This window comes from Molothrus aeneus, chromosome 1 (genome assembly GCF_037042795.1).
Source record: "Molothrus aeneus isolate 106 chromosome 1, BPBGC_Maene_1.0, whole genome shotgun sequence".
NCBI classification, from domain to species: domain Eukaryota; kingdom Metazoa; phylum Chordata; class Aves; order Passeriformes; family Icteridae; genus Molothrus; species Molothrus aeneus.
In genome coordinates this window covers 49,854,813-49,875,254 of record NC_089646.1, presented here as the reverse complement: position 1 = coordinate 49,875,254, position 20,442 = coordinate 49,854,813, and the positions used below count along the sequence as shown (strand labels likewise).

At 36.5% G+C, this 20,442-nt stretch overlaps 1 protein-coding gene across 16 annotated transcripts in view; it reads right to left on the bottom strand.

The window, feature by feature from the left end:
- CLASP2 (cytoplasmic linker associated protein 2) overlaps nucleotides 1-20,442 on the bottom strand; it is a 145,882-nt gene that overhangs the window by 40,076 nt on the left and 85,364 nt on the right. For 8 of the 16 annotated variants that reach the window (XM_066556887.1, XM_066556919.1, XM_066556984.1 and 5 more), the window contains 12 exons: nucleotides 20,356-20,415; nucleotides 19,154-19,231; nucleotides 18,429-18,596; nucleotides 15,728-15,783; nucleotides 14,423-14,593; nucleotides 11,152-11,175; nucleotides 8,359-8,376; nucleotides 6,332-6,433; nucleotides 6,169-6,195; nucleotides 3,241-3,267; nucleotides 1,138-1,308; nucleotides 120-227 (listed from right to left, as the gene is read on the bottom strand). In XM_066556887.1, the coding sequence (XP_066412984.1) occupies nucleotides 120-227; nucleotides 1,138-1,308; nucleotides 3,241-3,267; nucleotides 6,169-6,195; nucleotides 6,332-6,433; nucleotides 8,359-8,376; nucleotides 11,152-11,175; nucleotides 14,423-14,593; nucleotides 15,728-15,783; nucleotides 18,429-18,596; nucleotides 19,154-19,231; nucleotides 20,356-20,415 (1,010 nt within the window). The remainder of the gene's footprint in view (nucleotides 1-119; nucleotides 228-1,137; nucleotides 1,309-3,240; nucleotides 3,268-6,168; nucleotides 6,196-6,331; nucleotides 6,434-8,358; nucleotides 8,377-11,151; nucleotides 11,176-14,422; nucleotides 14,594-15,727; nucleotides 15,784-18,428; nucleotides 18,597-19,153; nucleotides 19,232-20,355; nucleotides 20,416-20,442) is intronic. The other 8 variants (XM_066556895.1, XM_066556902.1, XM_066556961.1 and 5 more) reach the window with 3 other exon arrangements.

Sequence of the window (20,442 nt, the reverse complement as noted above, 5' to 3'; positions counted from 1 at the left end):
AGTGGGGGAGAGCCAAAGGAAGGGAGAAGCCGGTGGCCAGCTAGAAGCTAAAGGCAGGAGGCACGGATTCGTTAGGGGGGGCAGGGACAGCCATGCACGACAAGGCTCCGAGTACTTACCCAGGGGCGGGAAAGAGCGGACAGGGCTCGTGTCCCTGCTACTTTCACGGCTGGCCTCCCTGCTGCAGCCCTGACTCACACTAGGCCGAGGAATGCGGCTGCCTCGCGCTAGTATGATTCAGGGTGCAGGCAAACAGCGGCACAAAGGGAGAAGACATAAGAAAAGTTGCAGTTTTAATGCAATTCTGTTCCGCAGTAAGATCAAAGACGCGTTTCTAAGAAAAGACATTGATGATTATGTCGCATTTTAAGTCATAACCTTTTTTACAGACTTTCTTGATTGTGCTGGGTTAGTCTAAGTGTAGTCAGCTCAATGAAATTATATTTTTGCACAGCTTAAAATGGAAATTTACTAACTCTTCACAGAATGGTTGAAAGACCCGTTGGAAAGGATGGAGAAAAAATGAACAACATTGAGTAATGATTCAGAATTTGTGCTCAAGATGAAGTTAATCAACAGTATCACCAATGGAAAACTCCACAGCTTTATAAAGAAGGAAAATAAAATTATGCAGCTAAAATAAAAATCAACAATACAAAGGAAGAAGCATCAATACCATTAAAATCAACAGATGTGTTTCAATAACATTGTTTGCAATAAAGAGTAATTGGATTATTCTGAGGCTGAAGACATGTAACCTTCATTTTAGCATCACAGCATTTACACATGTGCGCACACACACACACGGAAGACATGAAGTAATAAAGAACATATTTCCAAAATGATATTACACTTTCATTCAAAGGATATGGGCATTTTGGGTGTGAAGTGAAAAAAAGAGAAGGAAGAAAGGAGGTGAGGAAAAGAATAACTACAACATTCTGACAAGAACAACCTCAAATTTTAGCTTGAGTTTAAAACTGTCTTGTGTATTGAAAACTAGTCTCAGAAAACAGCCACATTCTGGGATGTATTCTATTTTTTTCATCCACCTATAATTAAACGGCAGCTGTAGATATCCAGCACTTAAAGTAAGAATGGCTATAAAGAAACCAAGAGTTATTTGGTGACTCTTACCTACTGACAACCTAGAAGGACTAGCTTCTCTACTGCATCCCTGACTTCGTGGGATTTTGCTCCGTTTTTGTGCAGCTGCAGGATTCACCAACACTCTCTGAACTCCTGTGTTCATAGTGGAAAGTGTGGTTGTTGTCAAAACTCTTCCAGGAGACCCAGATCTACTGCCAGCTGAAGGTAGAATGAATAAATATTAGCAACACCACAGTGGACAAACAACCGTGGTTAAAAAGAAAATAATACCTGAAGTTAGTAGGAAGGTGGTGGCAGACTGAAATGATCAGGAAAAACTTACAAGGTAAAAACATGAAATAGAATGCCTTGGTCCGAGTTCTTACAGTACTGCATACAAGGAAGTTAAAATTATCGATGCAAGGAAGCACTTGACATGGTATTTAGCACTACATGAGCTTGAGAAACCACAATTATTATTTCTGGACTTTGTCAAGAGTTCCATGGTCCCTAAAATGAATGTGTTCTTTTTTTTTAAGCTATGTGCTCTCACTAACCACATTTTCTATTAAAAAAGAAAAGCAAACAAACAAACCTGTTAGAAAGCTAAAGGGATAAATTTTGAACTAGGATTTCATAACTATCCCAGCTCTTCCAATGCAACCAGTGTTAGAGTTAATTAATGTGATTTTCCTAATATTTGAAATCTTCTCCCTTGCTTTTAAATGCATGGTGTCTTCAAGGACTATTCTGACATTAAATAAAATATGACAGAAGACAGATTACTCATGCACATTTCTGTGGAGGTTACCCCACAAATTACAGAAAATCTTCAATTAGTTCTAAACAAGCTAAAAAATTGACTAGGATATATATAAGTGTCTTAAATTTCTGTTAATTAAAACCATATAGTACAAAGTACTACAGATGTTCCAGGTACAGTATCACTACCAGAAAAGGTGGTCACTTATCTTTAATTTTGATATTTCAGTTACAGAACATTTAAGTTCTAAGTTTTTAGCAAAGAATTAATTTTTCCCTAGCTGTAACTAATTTATATCACCAGCTGATATTAATATGTTGTTTCCAGCTGTACAATTCAAGAAATATGACCACATAAAAAGCAAACGAGAATTTCAATCAAAGATTAATTACATACAAATTTGAACCCTTCATTAATCTTTAAAATACAATCAGGTAACTGTATGACCACAGTGATGCTATCAGATTTACAGACAACATGCAACTTTTCAAGTGAATTTCATGGGTTACTTCTTATGAGACATGTGGAAAAAAAGATACAAGTTGACTAAAGCTTGACTATATGGAACAAAACCAAAATCCCAAACAAAGTAAAACATATGCTGGGTGGAAGAGAGAAATCTAAAAAATGTACCATGCATGTACTTTTAGATTCATTGTTTGAATTCAAACTTGAAATGATTATTTAGCAAAATCCTTTTTCCAGACTATGGGCCTATTCAGCAGAAATGATAAATAAAGTATTATGCAGCCTGAAAAAAAACAAGCACAACTTCTATAGCAACAGAAGAATAAACAAGCCTATAAAACTGCTGTTAAGTGCAAAAATTAAGGGTTTGACAGTTTCTTCATATCAGGGTATTTCAACTTAGACCTGATATTACTATGCCTTCTTCCTGTTTTGTAACTCTTTAAAACAGTAAAAATATTGTTGAAGGTTTCACTGTGGTGCAGACTTATTTTCTTCAATAGGTCTCAAATCTAAAAAAACTTACTCTTCTCAGAATATCCAGAAGAAATGCAACCACTTGTTCTAATACTTTATTTAATCTTTCTATAGTCAGACCTGCAAAGTGTACCACTGCAGTGTAAACTAACTGAATGCAGCTACACAGCCTGAAAACAGCAGCACTGGCACACTCTTGTCACTATTACCACTACCAGCAGATCTAGGTGAGCTGAACAATGAAAGAAAGATTACTAAGGCACTACCCCAAAATGACAAACCCTTCCCATCTCTCCTTTCTACATAAGGATCGCACCCAATTAATTTACGCGCAGCATATGGAAAAAAGCCAGCCAGAATTTCTGCTGAATAGGATCCTTAAATGAGGTATGTCAAACAGGTGATCAAACAATGATGTGTACACAAATTCTGTAGACTCTTACCACCAATGGGGTTAGCAGACTGTGATCCTGAACAAGTGTAAAGGCAGGATTAGGGTAGGGATTTATAATCCATGAAGAGGGAGGGAGCAGAGCAGATTAAAAAATGAATGGCAAATGGAAATAAGAAAGCTTTAGTCATTTCACACAGGAAAAAAAGCCACAAGGGGGTTATGCTAAAGCAGTGCTATTAAGTAGCTTCCACAATTGAAGAATTAAACTCAGATGCTATGTACAAAGCAGATGAAGCAAAGCTGCACAAGCAAATTACAATTCTTCAGCTTTCTAATCAACAACTCAACACTGAAGAATTAAATTTCAATTAAGCATGAAACTGTAGCCTGGATATTACTTGAAAAGAATATTACATTGCCAAAAAGGCTCAAGAAGTTCAACAGCTGAACAAAAATTACACACGAGATCAAAACTTTGTTTTTGAGACACAACAGTAAAGGAACTGAGCTGCAGGTGTGGTGGATGACCAAAACAAAAAAACCAAATTCACAATGGTATAACTGAAAAGACTTGCATAGAATTCTTTGTTTTCCTCTTTTAAAGTAATCTTGAGTACAAAAGGAAGAATTTGTTTCCATTCAGAAATTCTCTGAATGTCAGCTGTAACACAATTTTAGCAGACCCTGTTAAATTACCCGACAACCAAACTGGAAAGAAGAGGAAAAAAATGTAACCATTTTTTTCCATAGGTAAGAATAAAATAATGAGGCATTTACTTTATGCTAATTTAAAAATAGAAGAATAAAGGGCTTTTAAAACCCTAAAAAATGTTTTTTTTTGTAAAAGCATTCAAATTTGCAAGTCTTTCATAAAATGATTTTTGAACAAAAGATAGCTGCAACCCAAAAATTAACAAAAGCATCTGTGCTAGAGTGGTTTTAAAAAAAAAAAAAAAGCTTAAATCTAGTATGCAGCTATTCTCTCATTATATAAGCTGGGGAACTAAAACAATCCCCTGTATGGAAACATTAAGCATCACGCTTCACACAATGCTGTGAAAATTTTCAGTCACATAAAGAAGCATCACCCAAATAGCTGGCATACAGTGCCTGAGAATTCTCCTTTGCCTGTCCATTTGTATTTGCCCTGTTTATCTTCCTTAAAACATCTCAGAATTCTTGTTCTCCCCCACTGACAGGTTATAATGAACTATTTGAAGCAATCATTTCTGAACAGAAGTAGTAATAAAAGGCTGTAAAGATGCATTCATGCATTTAATTTTCACACATCATCACATATAGTCAGATCTAGTTATCTCAATTTATCTCTTTAGACATTAATATTGTGTAAAAATGAATTTAATAAACCAACCCTGTCATTATTAGTAGAAAAACTGGAAAGGCCTAATTCTGCTTCTCTGGATATACATTTATTTAATGTTATATGACAGTGATCATCACTAAAGTATTATATTGCTACCTAAATTTATCCCCCTCCCCAGACATTTATCAAACATCTTTTTAACAAATTTACCAAATCCATTCAAAATGCAAAAGTATTTTCAAAAAGCTTAATTCCAAACTTCCCTAATACTAATGAAAAAATTGTTACAGACACTGCTTATAGCTTTTCATAGAAGGGAAAAAGGGATTAGAAGGAATTTTACCTTCCTTCCCTCTTAAATTATTCACATATTCTTTGTTTATGTACAGTGTTGCAATCTGTAAAACAAGTTTTGCAGAACTTTTGTCCCAACGACTCATTTGAAGGCTCTCATTTCACCAACATTTCTGGGACTAGAGTATTGTCAAAGCCCTTAAGGAAACTTCTTCTACTGAATTTTAGTAGTAGTAGTGGAATTTTAGTAGTAACTCCACTGAATTTTTAGTATGCTACATTTATCTGATCACATTGTTTGAAAGTGTTATTTCAGAAAACCTGCATACACTAGATCAGGTTTGATTCAACTGTACTTGTTGGGAAATTAAATTATGGCAAGTACTCTAACAGGAGAAAAACAGTTACTACCTGCTTTTTTAACTTGTATAATCATTCTATTTACAACAGATGCAGTCATTGCTATGAAGATAAATGCTTCTGTCATTAAACAAATTATTAAAGGGTTTTAGTAAAGAAAGTGGGTATGGTTAATGATAGCAAAATAACTATTGAAAATTTTAAACCTGGCAAAATTTACTGATTTGACAATTTATACAAGTGGGAAGTTAATTTTAATTTTATTGTGCATCTGTCTTCTTTTCATTAATTTAGTTGCATTTCACTTAATCAGACAAAGATAAGAATCTGAAAATGCTACAGAGCTTAGTCAGAAAATGTCTGTTGGAGACATCAGATGTGTGGACGAATTGCTGTAGGTCAGCCAGAGCCAAGAGTGTGAGGTAATCAGGTCTTTTTAATTAATGACCAAGTGCTCAGCTACATCTGCGGTGGTTACTAAACACACACAGAAAATTAGCTGACACATATTAAATTGCTTGTTTTAACCCTTTGACTCAACACAAGCTCAGTAACTGATTGTAACGTGAGGGGTTAGTATTTTTCCTTCAAAGAGTTAAGTAAAGGCAAGAGCTGTAATACAAAAAAAGGAGTTTGTACCCAAGAGCTACAGCAGTGCTTAGCCTAAAGAAAATGGGGATTTCTAGCTAAAATAAGACTATTTTAAAAATGGAAAATTAGGTCTCTCAGGTAACAATGAGGACACCATTCAGCCTACCCATTCTTCTCTATTACTAGTCCATGTTTATGGCCTTTCATGTTGGGGAAGTCAGAAAAGGGGGGAAAAGAATGTTGAGAAGTTATAATTGAAGACAGAATTTAAAGATAGATTTCACTTCCGGCTACACTATCTAATTTAATTGGCAAACTAAGACCTAACATAGTATTTTGTCCAGAGAAAAACAACATGAATCAGAAAAGCATGCAAATACCACTGACCCAAAACACTGAAAAAAATACCTTCATTTTGGTCTGGCGATGATGAACCTAAGGCACAGAACAACAACTCAGTATGTAGCTTTTTTTTTTTAAATTAACTTTGACTGTAGCCATTGGTCAATGAATATATGCTTAAGAATTTGGCCTCTTTATCAAGTATAACTGATAAACAGAAAATACATACGCTGAGATTGTGACACCACTTTGGTTCTACTCCGTCCTCTGGAATCTGTTTTAGAATTTCCAATACCAACAGAAGGAGTGGAGAGCTTTGATCGTATACGACCTACAAAAGAGAAAGGGCATTAAATCAGTTTTTCACAGTCATGCACAAAGCAGAGCATCAGTAGTATTTACTAATATTTTCTAAAGTTTCTGCATATAAAAGAAGCGCAATGTAACTCAACTGGTGACAATTTGCTTGGGATAATTAGTAGAAATTTGAACACCTTGATGAATTTAATAGCTGAGGAAGCAAGATATTGCTCCTCTAATGCTACATGTTTCATCAAACAATTTGCACATTACACCTTCAACACCATGGACTGGCTAGCTAGTTCTTCCTTCCAACATATATGTGTTGAGCACATTAAAAAAGGGGACGTTTACTCAATACAATGCAATGCAAACGTTGCTGTATCAGGTACAGTCTTCTCATGATTACTTGAGCTTCTAATTCTACTTTTGCTGTCATAAAACTACAGATTATGAGCTTTCTTCCTAACTTCACTCCTCTTTTTAGAAATCTAAGTAGTAGCTTTTTTATTACTGAAGATTCTACTGTTTTCCTGGCCCCAGTCATACAGACTTCTACAGGATTTCCCAAACCTTCTAGAGCATTTTGCAGACACTAAATACATTCAAGTACTTCTCATGACAACATGATATCAAGAAATCCTACTTTCCCCACTAGACAGAAAGGCCAAGCAAGAGACAAATTAAACTAAGTATCTACAAATAAAATAAGATTCACTTTTCCCTAGCATGCCAAATGGCAAATTCTCTTGGGCTTGGTCAAACCCTACTGCATTGCTAGTCATGCTCCTTGTAACATCCAGCATATACAAAGAAATTACAGAAGAAAGGAAGATACCAGTTGTCTGAATTATAGCTATCTGAAAGATCATTCATAAAAGAAAATAGTGGTGTTGTATACTACATTTCCCAAGCCAACCTCTTAAAACAGCAGCAAAATGAAATCAAAACCAAACTCATGCTAACCATAATTCTTCTAAGCTGCAAGAACAAACCCCAAAAAGTCTGTACAGGGTAGATCTAGCTCAACAAGCTCAACACTTTTAAACACAGCACGATTAAAATATTTCGTAGACATGCTGAGTCAATATTTGATCTAAAAGAATTAAGTACATAGACTGTTATTTAATTCTAGCCTCTTTAGGCTTTCCACAGCAAAATTTGGACATCAACCAAGTTAATGTTATTCATCCAAGTAGAGGGAATAGTCACAGATGAGAGTCTATAAGAAGAGAATCAGGATAAAGGAGGTTATTCACTAAAACAATAGGCTTAGCAAGAACGGTTAGATTAACTAGTCCAAACTCTACTAGTTATCCCCGTGCAATGGCAATTGAGAGCTGTGAGACTGCAAGACATGTAACTGCATTCAGAATTTGGCCCAAAACCTAGGAATACAGAGTGCCACTATTTCAATACTATGTTAAAGTATCACCTGGAACCTGTTTCAGTTTTATCAATGTAAAATAAACCAGTTTGTGTCTGTGAGTTAAATGAACTGTTAACTCATTTGGAGTCTCTACATCAATTCACTAATGGCAGGTTTAAATGCTAATAACAGATAGAAAATTAGCTTCCAAGTCTCACAGAGATGAGTAATAGTAGCACCTGCTTCCCAGAGCATGAACATACTTGATGAAATAGTCTGTGACAAGATTTGCTTTAAAAAATGAACGCAAAATTATAAAGCCCCTGTATTTTCACAGTAGAAATGTTAAGCAATGGTATTTAAGACTGCAGATGAGTAATTGAGAATTAAAATAAAAGCAAAAGAATTTTAAAAATAGTATATAATAACCAAGTATTAGATGCATAAGCTGTTAGCCCATAAGCCCATATCTGTTATGAACCTCCACAACGCCCGAGAAACACCAAGTTCTATTTTTAAAGCTCCATTTGTATCAATGAAAATACGAAGCTGAAAATATTAGCTAGTCTAACGAAATAGTTTCTTACCATCTTCAGAAGCTGTTCCTAAACAGAAAAAATAATAAAATACATGATATTCCAAACAATATTATGTCTTTGAAATTTCTTTTTGAGATTAATCTTGGGAATCTTGACAATTTTTATCAAGTCAAGAGAGCTAAAGCTTTTATGTTGCAATTCCATAACTGAACTGAAGTAAAATAATCAAGAAAATATCCATACTATACTGAGAGCAATTTACAAGAGCAAAATGCACATCACTGCCTTTCAAACCACAAAAAGTTCAATAGAAGAAAATTACATCTGTGAGATCAGTCAAAAAACTACATATACAGATCAAAACAGACATTAAAAATACTGTAAAGCAAGCTCTTCTGAAAATATGAAACATACTGTTATACATAACCTCAGAGAAAAACACAGAGACAGTGTTTCCCACACTGGACAGTGATAATTTGACAGGAACTGCCAGCAAGAAGGATTTCTCTGAATTAAGCCTGTGATTACTCTGAAGATACACATGCACAAGATCAAGTCTTGCTCAGAGACATGGAAGGAATATGAGCTTGCTGAAATCAGATCACACTTGGACAAGTATGCTGAGCTTAACAAGGCTTGATTTTTGATAATGTGAGAGTCAGACAAGCCTTTCTCCCATCAGTACCTAGGAACTGATGGGACCCTGCCTCATCAGCAGTCCTTCCTCCAAGTTCCTCTGAAACAGATCTTATTACACAATAAAATGCATACTAGTAATGATAAAAATGTGACATGCTCCTAAAAAAAAAAAATCAAAGGATACTTCCATCTTTATTTTCACTCTCTATCATTTTTGCCTTGCAAGAGAATGACAATGATGAAATCATTGTGTGTCTTTGGCTAGCCTGAACTCAGTCAGATTTGCTGGGAAACTTTCCTCATGTTACAGTATCTTCACAGAGCTATTTTTAAAAACTCCCTCTAAAAAAATAGTTCAGTGTATATTTCAAGGCTTCTTCTTCACAAAAATCAGTTACAGTAATATGTAGGTAGGAGTGCCTCTAAGTACCAAGATAAAATTTGCCAGTTTGCAAAAACTCAAAACCAAACAAAAAACCAAACCCCTCAAACCCTGAGCTACCTCTCCAAATCCAACAGTCTTGGAGAGATGGATCCTGGAAGGCAGACCCTATGCAACAACTAAGACTGCCTAAGAGATTCCTAAAAGCTCTTAAAAGGGGTGGTTCTGTTTCTCGTTCCTCTCAGCCTTGTGCTACCACCTGGTCTGCATGGCTAAAAGTTCACTGGCAGCTCCAAAAGCTAAATAACAGAGTATTAGTCACTTTTATGAAATCAGTTTCATGGAGTTTGTTCACCTACAGTCATCAATAATGGAATATCACAAGGTGCTAGCAAAAGAAGAGATATAAAATACGTGGACAAGGTTAGTGGGCACAGGAAAAAGTATTAGCTACTCCTGGTGATGGTTAGATCACAATAGCTGTATCATACAACTACAGCTGGACAGCTGAGCTGTTTTCATTCCATCTTGCAGATCATATCTAGAGATAGCTTCTAGAACAAAACCCCAACCTATTAACTCTGATCAATTGTAAAGCGCTTCCCTTGCTGTTTTAAACTAAAATGTGCAACATATCATTAGTTGTGACTTCTGGACAGAACAAAAGAAAAAGCCTACATGGCCCTAAGAAGATTTATTTCTGGTGACAATGTCCAAAGCTAATGATTTGCTATAAATAACAGCTATAAACAAACAGCTATAAATAAAGCCTACTATATGTAGCCTAAGTAAATGTAATGTGGAAATAAGCAATAGAGATTCCACTTTCCTGTAAAAATGCTCCTCATTTTATTAAACTAGTCTTGATATCTTCAGTGCTCAAAACCAGCTCCAATTCTTTCAAGAAGCATCTGTTTAGAAATTATCCAGGATTCTGGTTTAGAGATCTACTTTCATACTCTTAATTTCTATGAGATACAATTGCTTCCAATAAGCTACTAATTCTTCCAAACATGCACAGTTAATAAATACATCACACAAAATATTAAGCAAGCAGCAAACTTATTAAGGGCTTGTTAAGTCCTCCCAAGCAATAAATTAGAACTACAATCACCAAGCAGCAGGCTGGGGCTGTCACTTTATTATATGAGAAGCATTATTTGCACACACCTGAAACAGACAATTGCTATAAGAAGCTTGATGCTCAACTGTTTTGCAGTCCATCTATGTGTTTGTAACAGAGTGAATTAAGAAAAAGCAAGTGCTAAAACTTAGGTGGGATACTTGATAAGCTATTTTAACAAGTAGGTCTTCTTCACAAATGATTCTTTAATAGAATTACATTTTACTACAGAATTTACAGGCACTTAAAACTATGTAGGAAGCCTAGATTTTGACAGAGGAGACTTTTTTGGTTTTTGCTTTATTTCATACTTAAGTGGAAAAGCATGTTCTGCTCTCCCACTGCTGTTCTGCTAAGTCAAAAAAATTGACTTCACATGTAAAACTATGGAATCAGCTGGAATTAGATTAATTTCAAAAGCATGTATTTAACTAGTTAAAATCAGCATGTAACCATTAAAAAACTGCTCTGTAATTAACAGAGCTTCTTTTAAAAAAGAGGGGTAATGTCACAGATCAAACATTCACGAAATTGACAGCAATAACACATAAGACATCAAGATTACACAGGAGTTAATGGAAACAGCATAGTAATTTGTTAATGAACAGACAATTATATTAAACATCAATACTTTTACATAAAAGACACTTTATTAGATATTTAATAGAATTAGAGGACAGACTAAATAATTTCTTACCATCCATCTTGTCAGAAGTATCCTCTTTGTTGAAAAAGCAGGCAAAGAAACATGGAAAACTTAGTGTGTTAGAATAAAGGTGTTCACAGCAGAGTCATAAAACATTAATTGAGGAAAATACATTAATATTAAATACAGCAGACATGTTTATCTAATTAATGCATGTATAAGCTACCTTAAGCAAAGTTGGTTTTGCCCAGTGTAAGGTACAAAATTACAAAATAGAGTACAAGTACCCTGCACAGTGATATTGATTCTGTATTTCCCAAATTTGAGAAAATCTTTACACTAAAACATTTATAAATGGTTTCATTCTTGGTGTAAACAGTTACTGAAGCATCAGTACATATTTATATCATTACAGAACCACATATTTATATTTTTTATGAAATTTGCTTCTGAGCATGAAGCCCCACCTGGGGTAAGGGACAGGACGGGAAAAGACTGCACAATTAAGACAGAGGACAAATGAGAGAAAGTTTCACTCTGTTTTAAAAGTATTAAATATTTTCCAGTTCAGCTGGAAGGTAGGGCATAAATGTTCTGACAGTAACAATCAAAATTAAAATATTTAGCACAAGACATGTATAATTACAGCTCAGGCCTCCTCAACAAGGACATTAATACTTAAGGATGTCAAAGATAGTCAACATTTAAAATAACTAGAGAGTATCCTCCTGCTTCTAGCATAGTCTTTTAATAAATCATAAATAAGCAAGAGTTCTTGTATTAATAATGAAAAAGGAAGAGATGGGTGAACACGCCTATGGATTACTATGCTTATAAGCTTCTGGCCTTCTGAGGCTTTAAAATTGGTAGCTGTGTAAGCAAAAGGTGGATGTTTCTCTGCAAGCCAGGCTGAAAATAAATTCAAGCTCTAGGACACAATATCATTTATTTTGGTATTGACAGCAACACCTAAAGGAAGTGGAAAGCATTACAGAAATAAAGTAACACTGCCTGGGCCTTTTCAGATCATGGTCAGCATTGGCTTGATAGTTCTGTCATTTAACTTTCCGTATTTGGGCTACTATAAATAAATCCCTTAAAATGGACAGAAGAAAGAACTTTACAAATTAGCCCATTATCTGAAACATGGCACTTGCTTGGATTTGCACTCCATTAATTTAAAGGTTACCTTTCGAAAACTAAGAGTAAACAATATTTTGAAGCTAAACCACAACAAACAACAGTCACACTGTCTACATGGTATGTATCCTTCAAATTCCCTTACCACAGTCAAAAACCTGTCAGGATATTGAGCCAAGATCAGTCAAGCAGTACAGCTTTTATGTGACTGCAAACAAACCTTGGTCTCCTTGACTACCACTGACCTTTCACTGTCTGCACTAGGATTTAACTTTCACTGTACTTTGCCAGTATTACGTTATTTTGCCATTTCAAATGACATCACACTGTTCTCCACAAGTGATTGCATTTGCTAGCAAGGTAGAGCTTTCCAGCAACTCAAATCCTTCAAACGAATAGGACCTGGATTTATTGCTTACTATTCCTCTCCCCCAGTTCTCACTCATCCAATCAATAAATTACAAAGAGAATAAACTATTTCTTTTACTTTCCTGATAAATCCACCACTGTTTACTTCACTGGAAACCTCTGTGCCCTTCTCAACCCTTGCTTCCAAAATTCCTGGCATGAATCAGATATTGCTTTAAAAGTTGTAAAAGCAAACCAATAGTCCAATCAAGAGATAATTTTCTGTGAAAGTCTTAAGACAATATAGTCCCTTCATTTGAGCAGCACAAAGAAGACATGAACAGAGCAGGATCTCTCTCTTTGTTTTCCATTTGACTTTTCCCTCTGTCATCATGCTCTGCATCACTTTTACTTTGAATGCCAGCTTTGTCTGAGGTTCAAAATATGTTTTATTGCACATCAAAACACTCCACAGGCAATACTCTGATCTTGGAAAATAATCATTACGCATATTTCAGGCTTTTAGGCACTAAGTGAGGAGGAACTGATAGTTCCAGAATTATAAAGCGGTTTGAGTTCCTTACTGTGGACAGGAACACCTTGCACTGAAGTGGTTGCTCCAAGCCTAGTGTTGAACACTGTCAGGGATGGGGCATCCATCATTTCCCTGAGGAACCACCAGTGTATCCCCTCCACCAAGCAGCCTCATGTCGGTGTCCACCTGCGACCCAGGAGGTTCTGCTGCCCCCTCTGTGGGCACCAGAGGGAGCCCACATCCAAAACTGCTATTCCAAGTACCAAGTATTCCTTTTAGTTCAGGATTGCTCACTCTTTAAATAAACACTAAAATCAATGCCGTTTCACAGCACTTCAAGCGGACCCTGATGACAAAAAGAATCAACTAATTTTAGGTAGCTTTTTATTTAAGTTCTGATCTTAAAAAGCACAACTAAAACCTTTGCAAACCACAGCCTACACGTATGTTAACACCTGCCCAAACACAATGCAAATCAGAACTATACAGTTTCTTTGCCTCTTGTGATCACCTATGGCCATACTAACATGTCTTTCCTTGGTGGTCTAGGGGGCCACACCAAGAAGCTAAGAAAAAAACAGTTTTGTGAACACTGAACCTCTCTTTCCCTACTGTTATCCCTATAGCACCAATAAGCTAAAAATTTAGAACAAAAATATGTTCATAGTCCTTTACCATTGCCACTTAGTGGATGTTCTAGCATCTACACCACCCCCATTACAATTATCAAATACTTTTCTGCACTGTTACCACTTGTAGCACTTCCTAGGTCTAATAGCAAATACCAATGGAGACTGTCAGCTAGGTAAAGCATACACATGGTTCCATCAATGCCCTTAGGAAGAAATTATGAACTCAATGTAGTAAGTTATTGTGTAAAACACTCCTCTATTTCATGAAGAAGCTATCTCTTTAGCATTCTTTAGAATACCTGAAGACCTGAGAAAAATGGAAAAACAAGGGCTCTCACACTCATTTCCTTGTTACTTTTATGAACAAAAAAAGGCACGATCACCATGTGCTGTTAAGTAAAGGTACCACTCCTTCCAACACCTAATTCTAGATGAAGACATTCAGAGAGCATAGTATGGACACACTCTTTGCATTGGCATTCTTCCAGCACAATAAAGCACGTAGGAAAGTTTGCGACTTACATCAGAACACCTGCTCTTTTGCCACACTCCAGTGCTCCTAACAACGATGACTGCTTTTCAAACACAGGAGTATTGCACTGTAACTTTTTGATCAAGAAAATCCCAAAGACCTCTGAGAGCAGCACAGCAGAGGTGCTCCCCTTACCTAGGGAGGCGTAGGAGCCCGGGGGCAGCCCGGCTGCTGAGAGGCGCCCGGCTCCAGCTGTCTGCCCAGCAGCATGGCGCGCCTTGGCGCCCGCCGCAGCGTTCACGTCGATGTCACTGCGAGACCTCTGCAGGGTGCCCGGGCTTGGGACGCCCTTGCTGCTGCCTGGAACTACCAGAAAAGGGGGGGGGGGGGAACCAAACAAGGAGTTGATATTGAATAAAATTAATGACAATTAAGAGGGTAACATCATCTACTACCACATTGTGCTTTTATGAAAGCATGAAAAACACTGTAAAAAAGGTTAAACTAGTATTAAACCAAAAGTTACTGAGATTAAAAAGCAAACTAGACCTGGTCTTGCCATGAATTGCATATAGAAACAGCTGGTGTGTCAGTAGTATTTATCTTCATTCAGCATGAAATCTTAGCATTATTTAATGCAAACTGTCTGCTCCCACCCTAGCACAAATGACATAATTCTCAACCTTTGTGTGATTTATTACGTTATTGAATGATTCACAAATGTAAAAATTCACATCCTTCCTTGAGACACTGAAGGAAGAAAAATATTCCCACACTTCAGCTAAGGTAAGCTGAATGCATATTCTGAAATGTTTTAAAGAGTATAATCTTTAGTATTTTCATATTCACTTCCTATTATTTACTGAATTTTAACTATTCACTTAATTTAACCACTGTTTTAGGTCTTCTAAACTTGACTCCCCTTATCAGTTTCAGTATCCATTCTTCATTACATTCCATTTGCAAAAAGCTGCTCAACGATTTACTCTTAAAGAGTTACTAAGACATTATGGGAAAAGACACTGAAGTTATTAAATTCCAAAAACTAAACACATAATTAAACTCTTTGAATTACAAATATGCCATTTGGCTGCTGTTCTTTATTTATTTATTTAGAAAGAGCAAGAGCAATATGGGAACAGATGAAAGAGAAGTGAGTCTTTAATTTCTAATTGCCATAAGCCTAACCATGAACAGACCAAAGAATAGTATTTTGTTTCTTTGAGAATGACTGTTCCATAACAAAACTCCAGGACAGAGGATCAATTAATTCAAAATTCATAGTAAGTTATGTCTTACAATTGAAACAACTGAAACTACATAAAATGTGAAGTAAGTGTGAGGCAATCTGAGCTCCAGGTACAGTTTGTAGTGACACCATACCATATTTATCTTGGAAACAGGGTAAATGCTGATAGTCAATTTTTAAGCTGCATTATAGAACTTTTAATTCAAAGAACATGAAGAACTATGCACTGCACAAAATTACCACCACCCTACCTCTGCCTGCAAGACTTGCTGGGCTGGCTGCAGACCATTTAGATGACAGAGGCCGGCTGAAAAAAGTCAATAAATCCAGTAAGTCTCATATATCAGATGCAAGAGTAAAAAATAAGAGAGAGAAAAACAAAAATATTTCTGTTCTGTTCTCCCCTTCAACTTTCTCAGCATATTTTTTAGATAAATACTTGAAACAGAAAATGATAAGAAAATCAGAATTATCTTTTCCCTTATATTTTATAAAACTACATCCTTATCACAAAGCACTAATCCTCCAGCTACTGACAGGTACACTTTGCTAACAAAGTTCAGGCATTCCAGACTAGGTCAGAGAAACATTTAAGGTGGTCAGTACAAGGTTTTAACCACAGGGCTGATATTACACATCAGCCATCAAATAAGAACAGTGGGAGCTACCCAAAAAGCTTTATTTGTGAAAGACATGTGAAGTGGTGTCTGCAGTAACAAGAAAAACTGGTGTCCAACTCATAAGCCTCCTCCAGTCCCAGGTGTCTCAAGAATCAAGTTATAAATTAAAAAAGGAAATGCTGATGCTTCCAAGCAGCTAGACTCCATTTCCCCTGTTGGAATGTAGAGGCTCCCATAACTTATAAAAGGAGAAAAATCCCATGTGTTTTCCTCTATGTTTTGTCTTCATTTTGTTCCCACTGCAAAAACAAGTAGTCACTGAAGCACAATCTTCCAGTCTAGTCAAGTTTAATTGTGAGCCCATCCTTTGGCCTGTTTGGAAGGGTAAAATGCAGCTGGAGAGACCAGGGAAATGAAAAGGACTCGTAGAAGAAAACATAATAGCGTATTCATTGGATAATATTCATTGGTTAAATATCTGATGGGGAAAGTTTGTATTTGATGAAATAGTTGAGTATTTCATCAGCAGTCAAATTTCAAGCTGAGTCAGTGTCTCAGCTTTAGTAAAAATAATTCCTTTAATTTTAAACCTAGAAGAGATTAATTTTAAACCCAAAAGAGATGCCTCATTCTGTGGATTTATCCCAGTTATTAACTCAGGTGCTCAGCAGTAATATAAAGGTCAGCACCATAACCTAAATCCTCACAGAAGAATATGTGTTTGCAGCTTACTCTGAATAAACCTGCTCTTCTGACATGACTAACTAGTGTTTTGAAGGTACTTTGCCTCAAGTAAGGTAAGGAGGCTGAAGTAGAGCTCCTGACCTTACAACTTGCTCCAAGCAGAAGTCCCAGGCAACTGCCACAATCTATTGCAATTGACATTTTATGTAAACAGTTTCATACAGGTAGGCAGAAGTCACTACATTTCTCTCTCATTCCTCCATCTTCTCTAAAACAATTCTGGATTAATGACTTGTATGAGATGTAAGTTCAGAAGGTCAAAAATCACAGAGGATCTGAATTCTAGGAAATCATACCCATATTTCCTAATTTAGCCTATAAAGGGGGAATTCAGCATTCACTACACTATAAGCCAGAAATAAAATTTTGGGTAACAAACATCCATCTGAATGCAAAGTTTGTAATAAATCAATTCAAATGTCATTAAATTCCAATATCATCACCTCTTCTGTTAATTTCTCATTTTACCCCTCACTTCCTGTACTGTAGCACTTACACATCTTGCAACATGGGAAGCAACATTTGAAGATTTAAGGGTATTTTAAGATTCTAATTTCCCTGCAATTTAGTTTTTAACAATATATTACCAGTAACTCATTAACAGCACTTTTATTTTCAGATGGGGAACACAGATTAATTTAAACAAGAATATTTAATCTTTGAATAAACATTTGTGGAAAATGAAGTGCTGAAAATTGCTTGCATCACAGACAATTATTCTTTAAACAATTTTTTATAATTACAAGTATCATAGGAAAGATAAGGTAAACCTCTGGTATTTAAGGCATTAGCCAGAAAAAAAAAAAAAGGCGAATTCCAATATGTGAGAAGCCGTCTTTGCCTTCAAGTAACAAGCGAGCAGACAAGCTCTCTGATTTTGATAATGAAGATCTGAAATATTAAAAGGTTGAAATACTTTGAGGAAGCTTTCCAGCATTTAAAGGCAAAAATCACCACACACTACTTCTACTACTACTACTTCACATTTTTGCTAAAAAGCCAGTAGATTTCTTTTACTATTGGTACCTAAGAAAACTTTAATTTATTCAGCTCAAGATTGTCTGTGCATTTTAATACATCACTGACTGCAGCACAGACCCACCCTGTAGTAAGTGGCAGAGCTATGAAATACTGCTAATACATATTCAGTACTGTGAAGACAGGGAAAAAACTCAAACCAATCTCCAACAAATCTCATTGTTGATGTTCTTTTCATGCTTGCCAGTGAAAAGAGATGATAAAGGAATTACACCATTATAGCTTTCCTAGACCTATTCAGCACATCATAATGCCGGACATCAATATGAACCTTGAAGATATTTTGGTGTTTAAAGCAGCTGTTAAGGAATGAATGTATGAATACAGCATCCTAATGTCCAGTTAAAGACTGCCTGTACTTTGCACTTTGCTGGGGTAACACTGTCACATGACAAAACACCAGAAAAGAAATTTTTATTAAAAAAATTAGAAGTCACAAAATAAAACTGCAGCTTTTCTGTACTCAACAGGAATCTGGATAATTTGCTGCATTTGTTTCTCAAAACAAAAGTTTTGTTTCTTGGCTCAGAAACAGTGAAGTAACCCTTACTTGAGGCTCTCCTGTGAGCTGGAGGATGACCTGTCTGACTGAGGGAGAGATGCTATACTGCCAGAATTCTTCAAGTAGGTCTGAAGGCTTCTTTGATAGGGTGGCTCCAGAGAATTGTACAGAGTCTCAGCTTCACTAGGAAAGTGATTTCTAAGACCCAGATAAGCCCTGCAAAAAAAGAATAACCACATGTAAATGCTCAGTGTTTTCTTTAAAGGGTGGAGTCAGGAAGTAAAGATTACAGAATGAACCACGGATGGGAGTGAAAGGAACTGAGAGTATGTAAAGCACACAGCAATGCTCATCAAGTCAGCTGCATGGACTGAATTAATCTTTTCAAAATAACTTAAGTCTATCCTCTGAATGTCTCACATTCACTCACCAGTTGTGGGGAAGCAAAAGGAATTGTTTTCTGGCCTTCTCAAAGTGCTGCAGTTGTTTAAAGATTTAATTAATGGGAGCAGAATGATTATGCAGCAATATCAACCTTTCTAACTCTTCTTTCAGTGGAATCATCAAATGCTGCACAACTTCATTGACTGACTTAGCTTTGAGAATGTCTTTTGCAAAAGAAACTGGGTAGCAATTCAGGACAGAAACATCAGTTTTCAAACAAAGTTATTCGCAACGTCTTCAGCCATGGATAGCAGCTCACCTTGGATTAGAGCCTTCTATCACTCATTTAGCACATGCAATTTTTCAGAGCAAAATTAATCAAAACTCACTTTCTTGCCTCCACTCTTGCTTCTGCATCAGCATCATGAATACCCTTCTTGATTGTTTCAACCAAGACAGCTGCATGCCTATAAGAAAGACATTCTTCATGCTATTTTGCTACTCCAAATTCTAAGCAGTAGCTTCACACTTTAATTAACATTTCACCAAGTAAAAAACAGCTGCAATGCTAGTTCTTTCCAAAATATGCAGTAAACAAACACTTAAGCACACTGATGACATAACTGTACCTTCTGTAAAGGTTTAGGTCAGCTTACTCCTTCAATCTAAAAGGATTTTAATCTACTTCTGACATTCACCCACCTATCACACTTAAAAAGTTATTTAAAAATACCTTTTATAAGACATCTGCCATCCTGAAATGGAAAACCTATTTCCACTGTTATATCAATAGTAGGAAAAGGGGAAAAATTAAGACTGTAAGTTTTCTTTCAGCTCTGCAAGCTTTTGGCATATGAGTTCTAAACCTGAATACAAGTTCAATGAACAGCAAAATACCCATCAGAACACAAACTTGTGAAGATAAACAAGTTTTAATTCAAGGTAAGTTTTGGGTGGGAGGATTGTTATTTGGGGGTTGGGGGAGAGGTAGGGGGTTTTATGGGTTTTTTTTAGACACTTTGGCATAAATTATTTCCCTATTACTCCCCTTCTCAGGAGCACCCTGGGGAAGCAGCAATGTGACTGGAAGGAGCTGGATGAATTCTTCAGAGCCAGTTCTGGATGCCTTTTATTCTCTTTGCTCCTACCCTGTGTTTACAGTGACCAACCTGCAGAACTGATGAACGTACAGTTTTCCTATCTATCTGGAGAAGCCACAATGTGCCCTCACTCATTAGCACAAGAAGTCGTCCAGCCTAAGCCCACTTGCCCTCTTTCAGAGCAAACACAGACCTCCCCCTGCCAGGAGAAAAGACAGTTGCTTACCTGTATATGCATTGCTCACATGCAGGATAGGAGAGGCAGAGGGTAAGGAGAGGAGGCCACAGGAAGCCAAGGCTGGAACATACAGCTCTCCTTCCCCCTGGCACCTGAATGAGCTGCATGACCTGCTGTGCTAGAAAGGCTGTCTATGCCAGAAAGGCTGGCCAACACTGAACAACATAATCCAATTAAAGGATTCAACGACAATATTTCTGTCTTAAATTACATTAGCAGTTTATTTTAGGGGAAAAAGCATACTAGCCCATACCTTTCCAGTGAATGTGTTTGCCACTCTTGTAATAACAGGTCTAAAAATTCAAAGGAGCGCCTAAAAACACAGAACCAAAGTCATAAT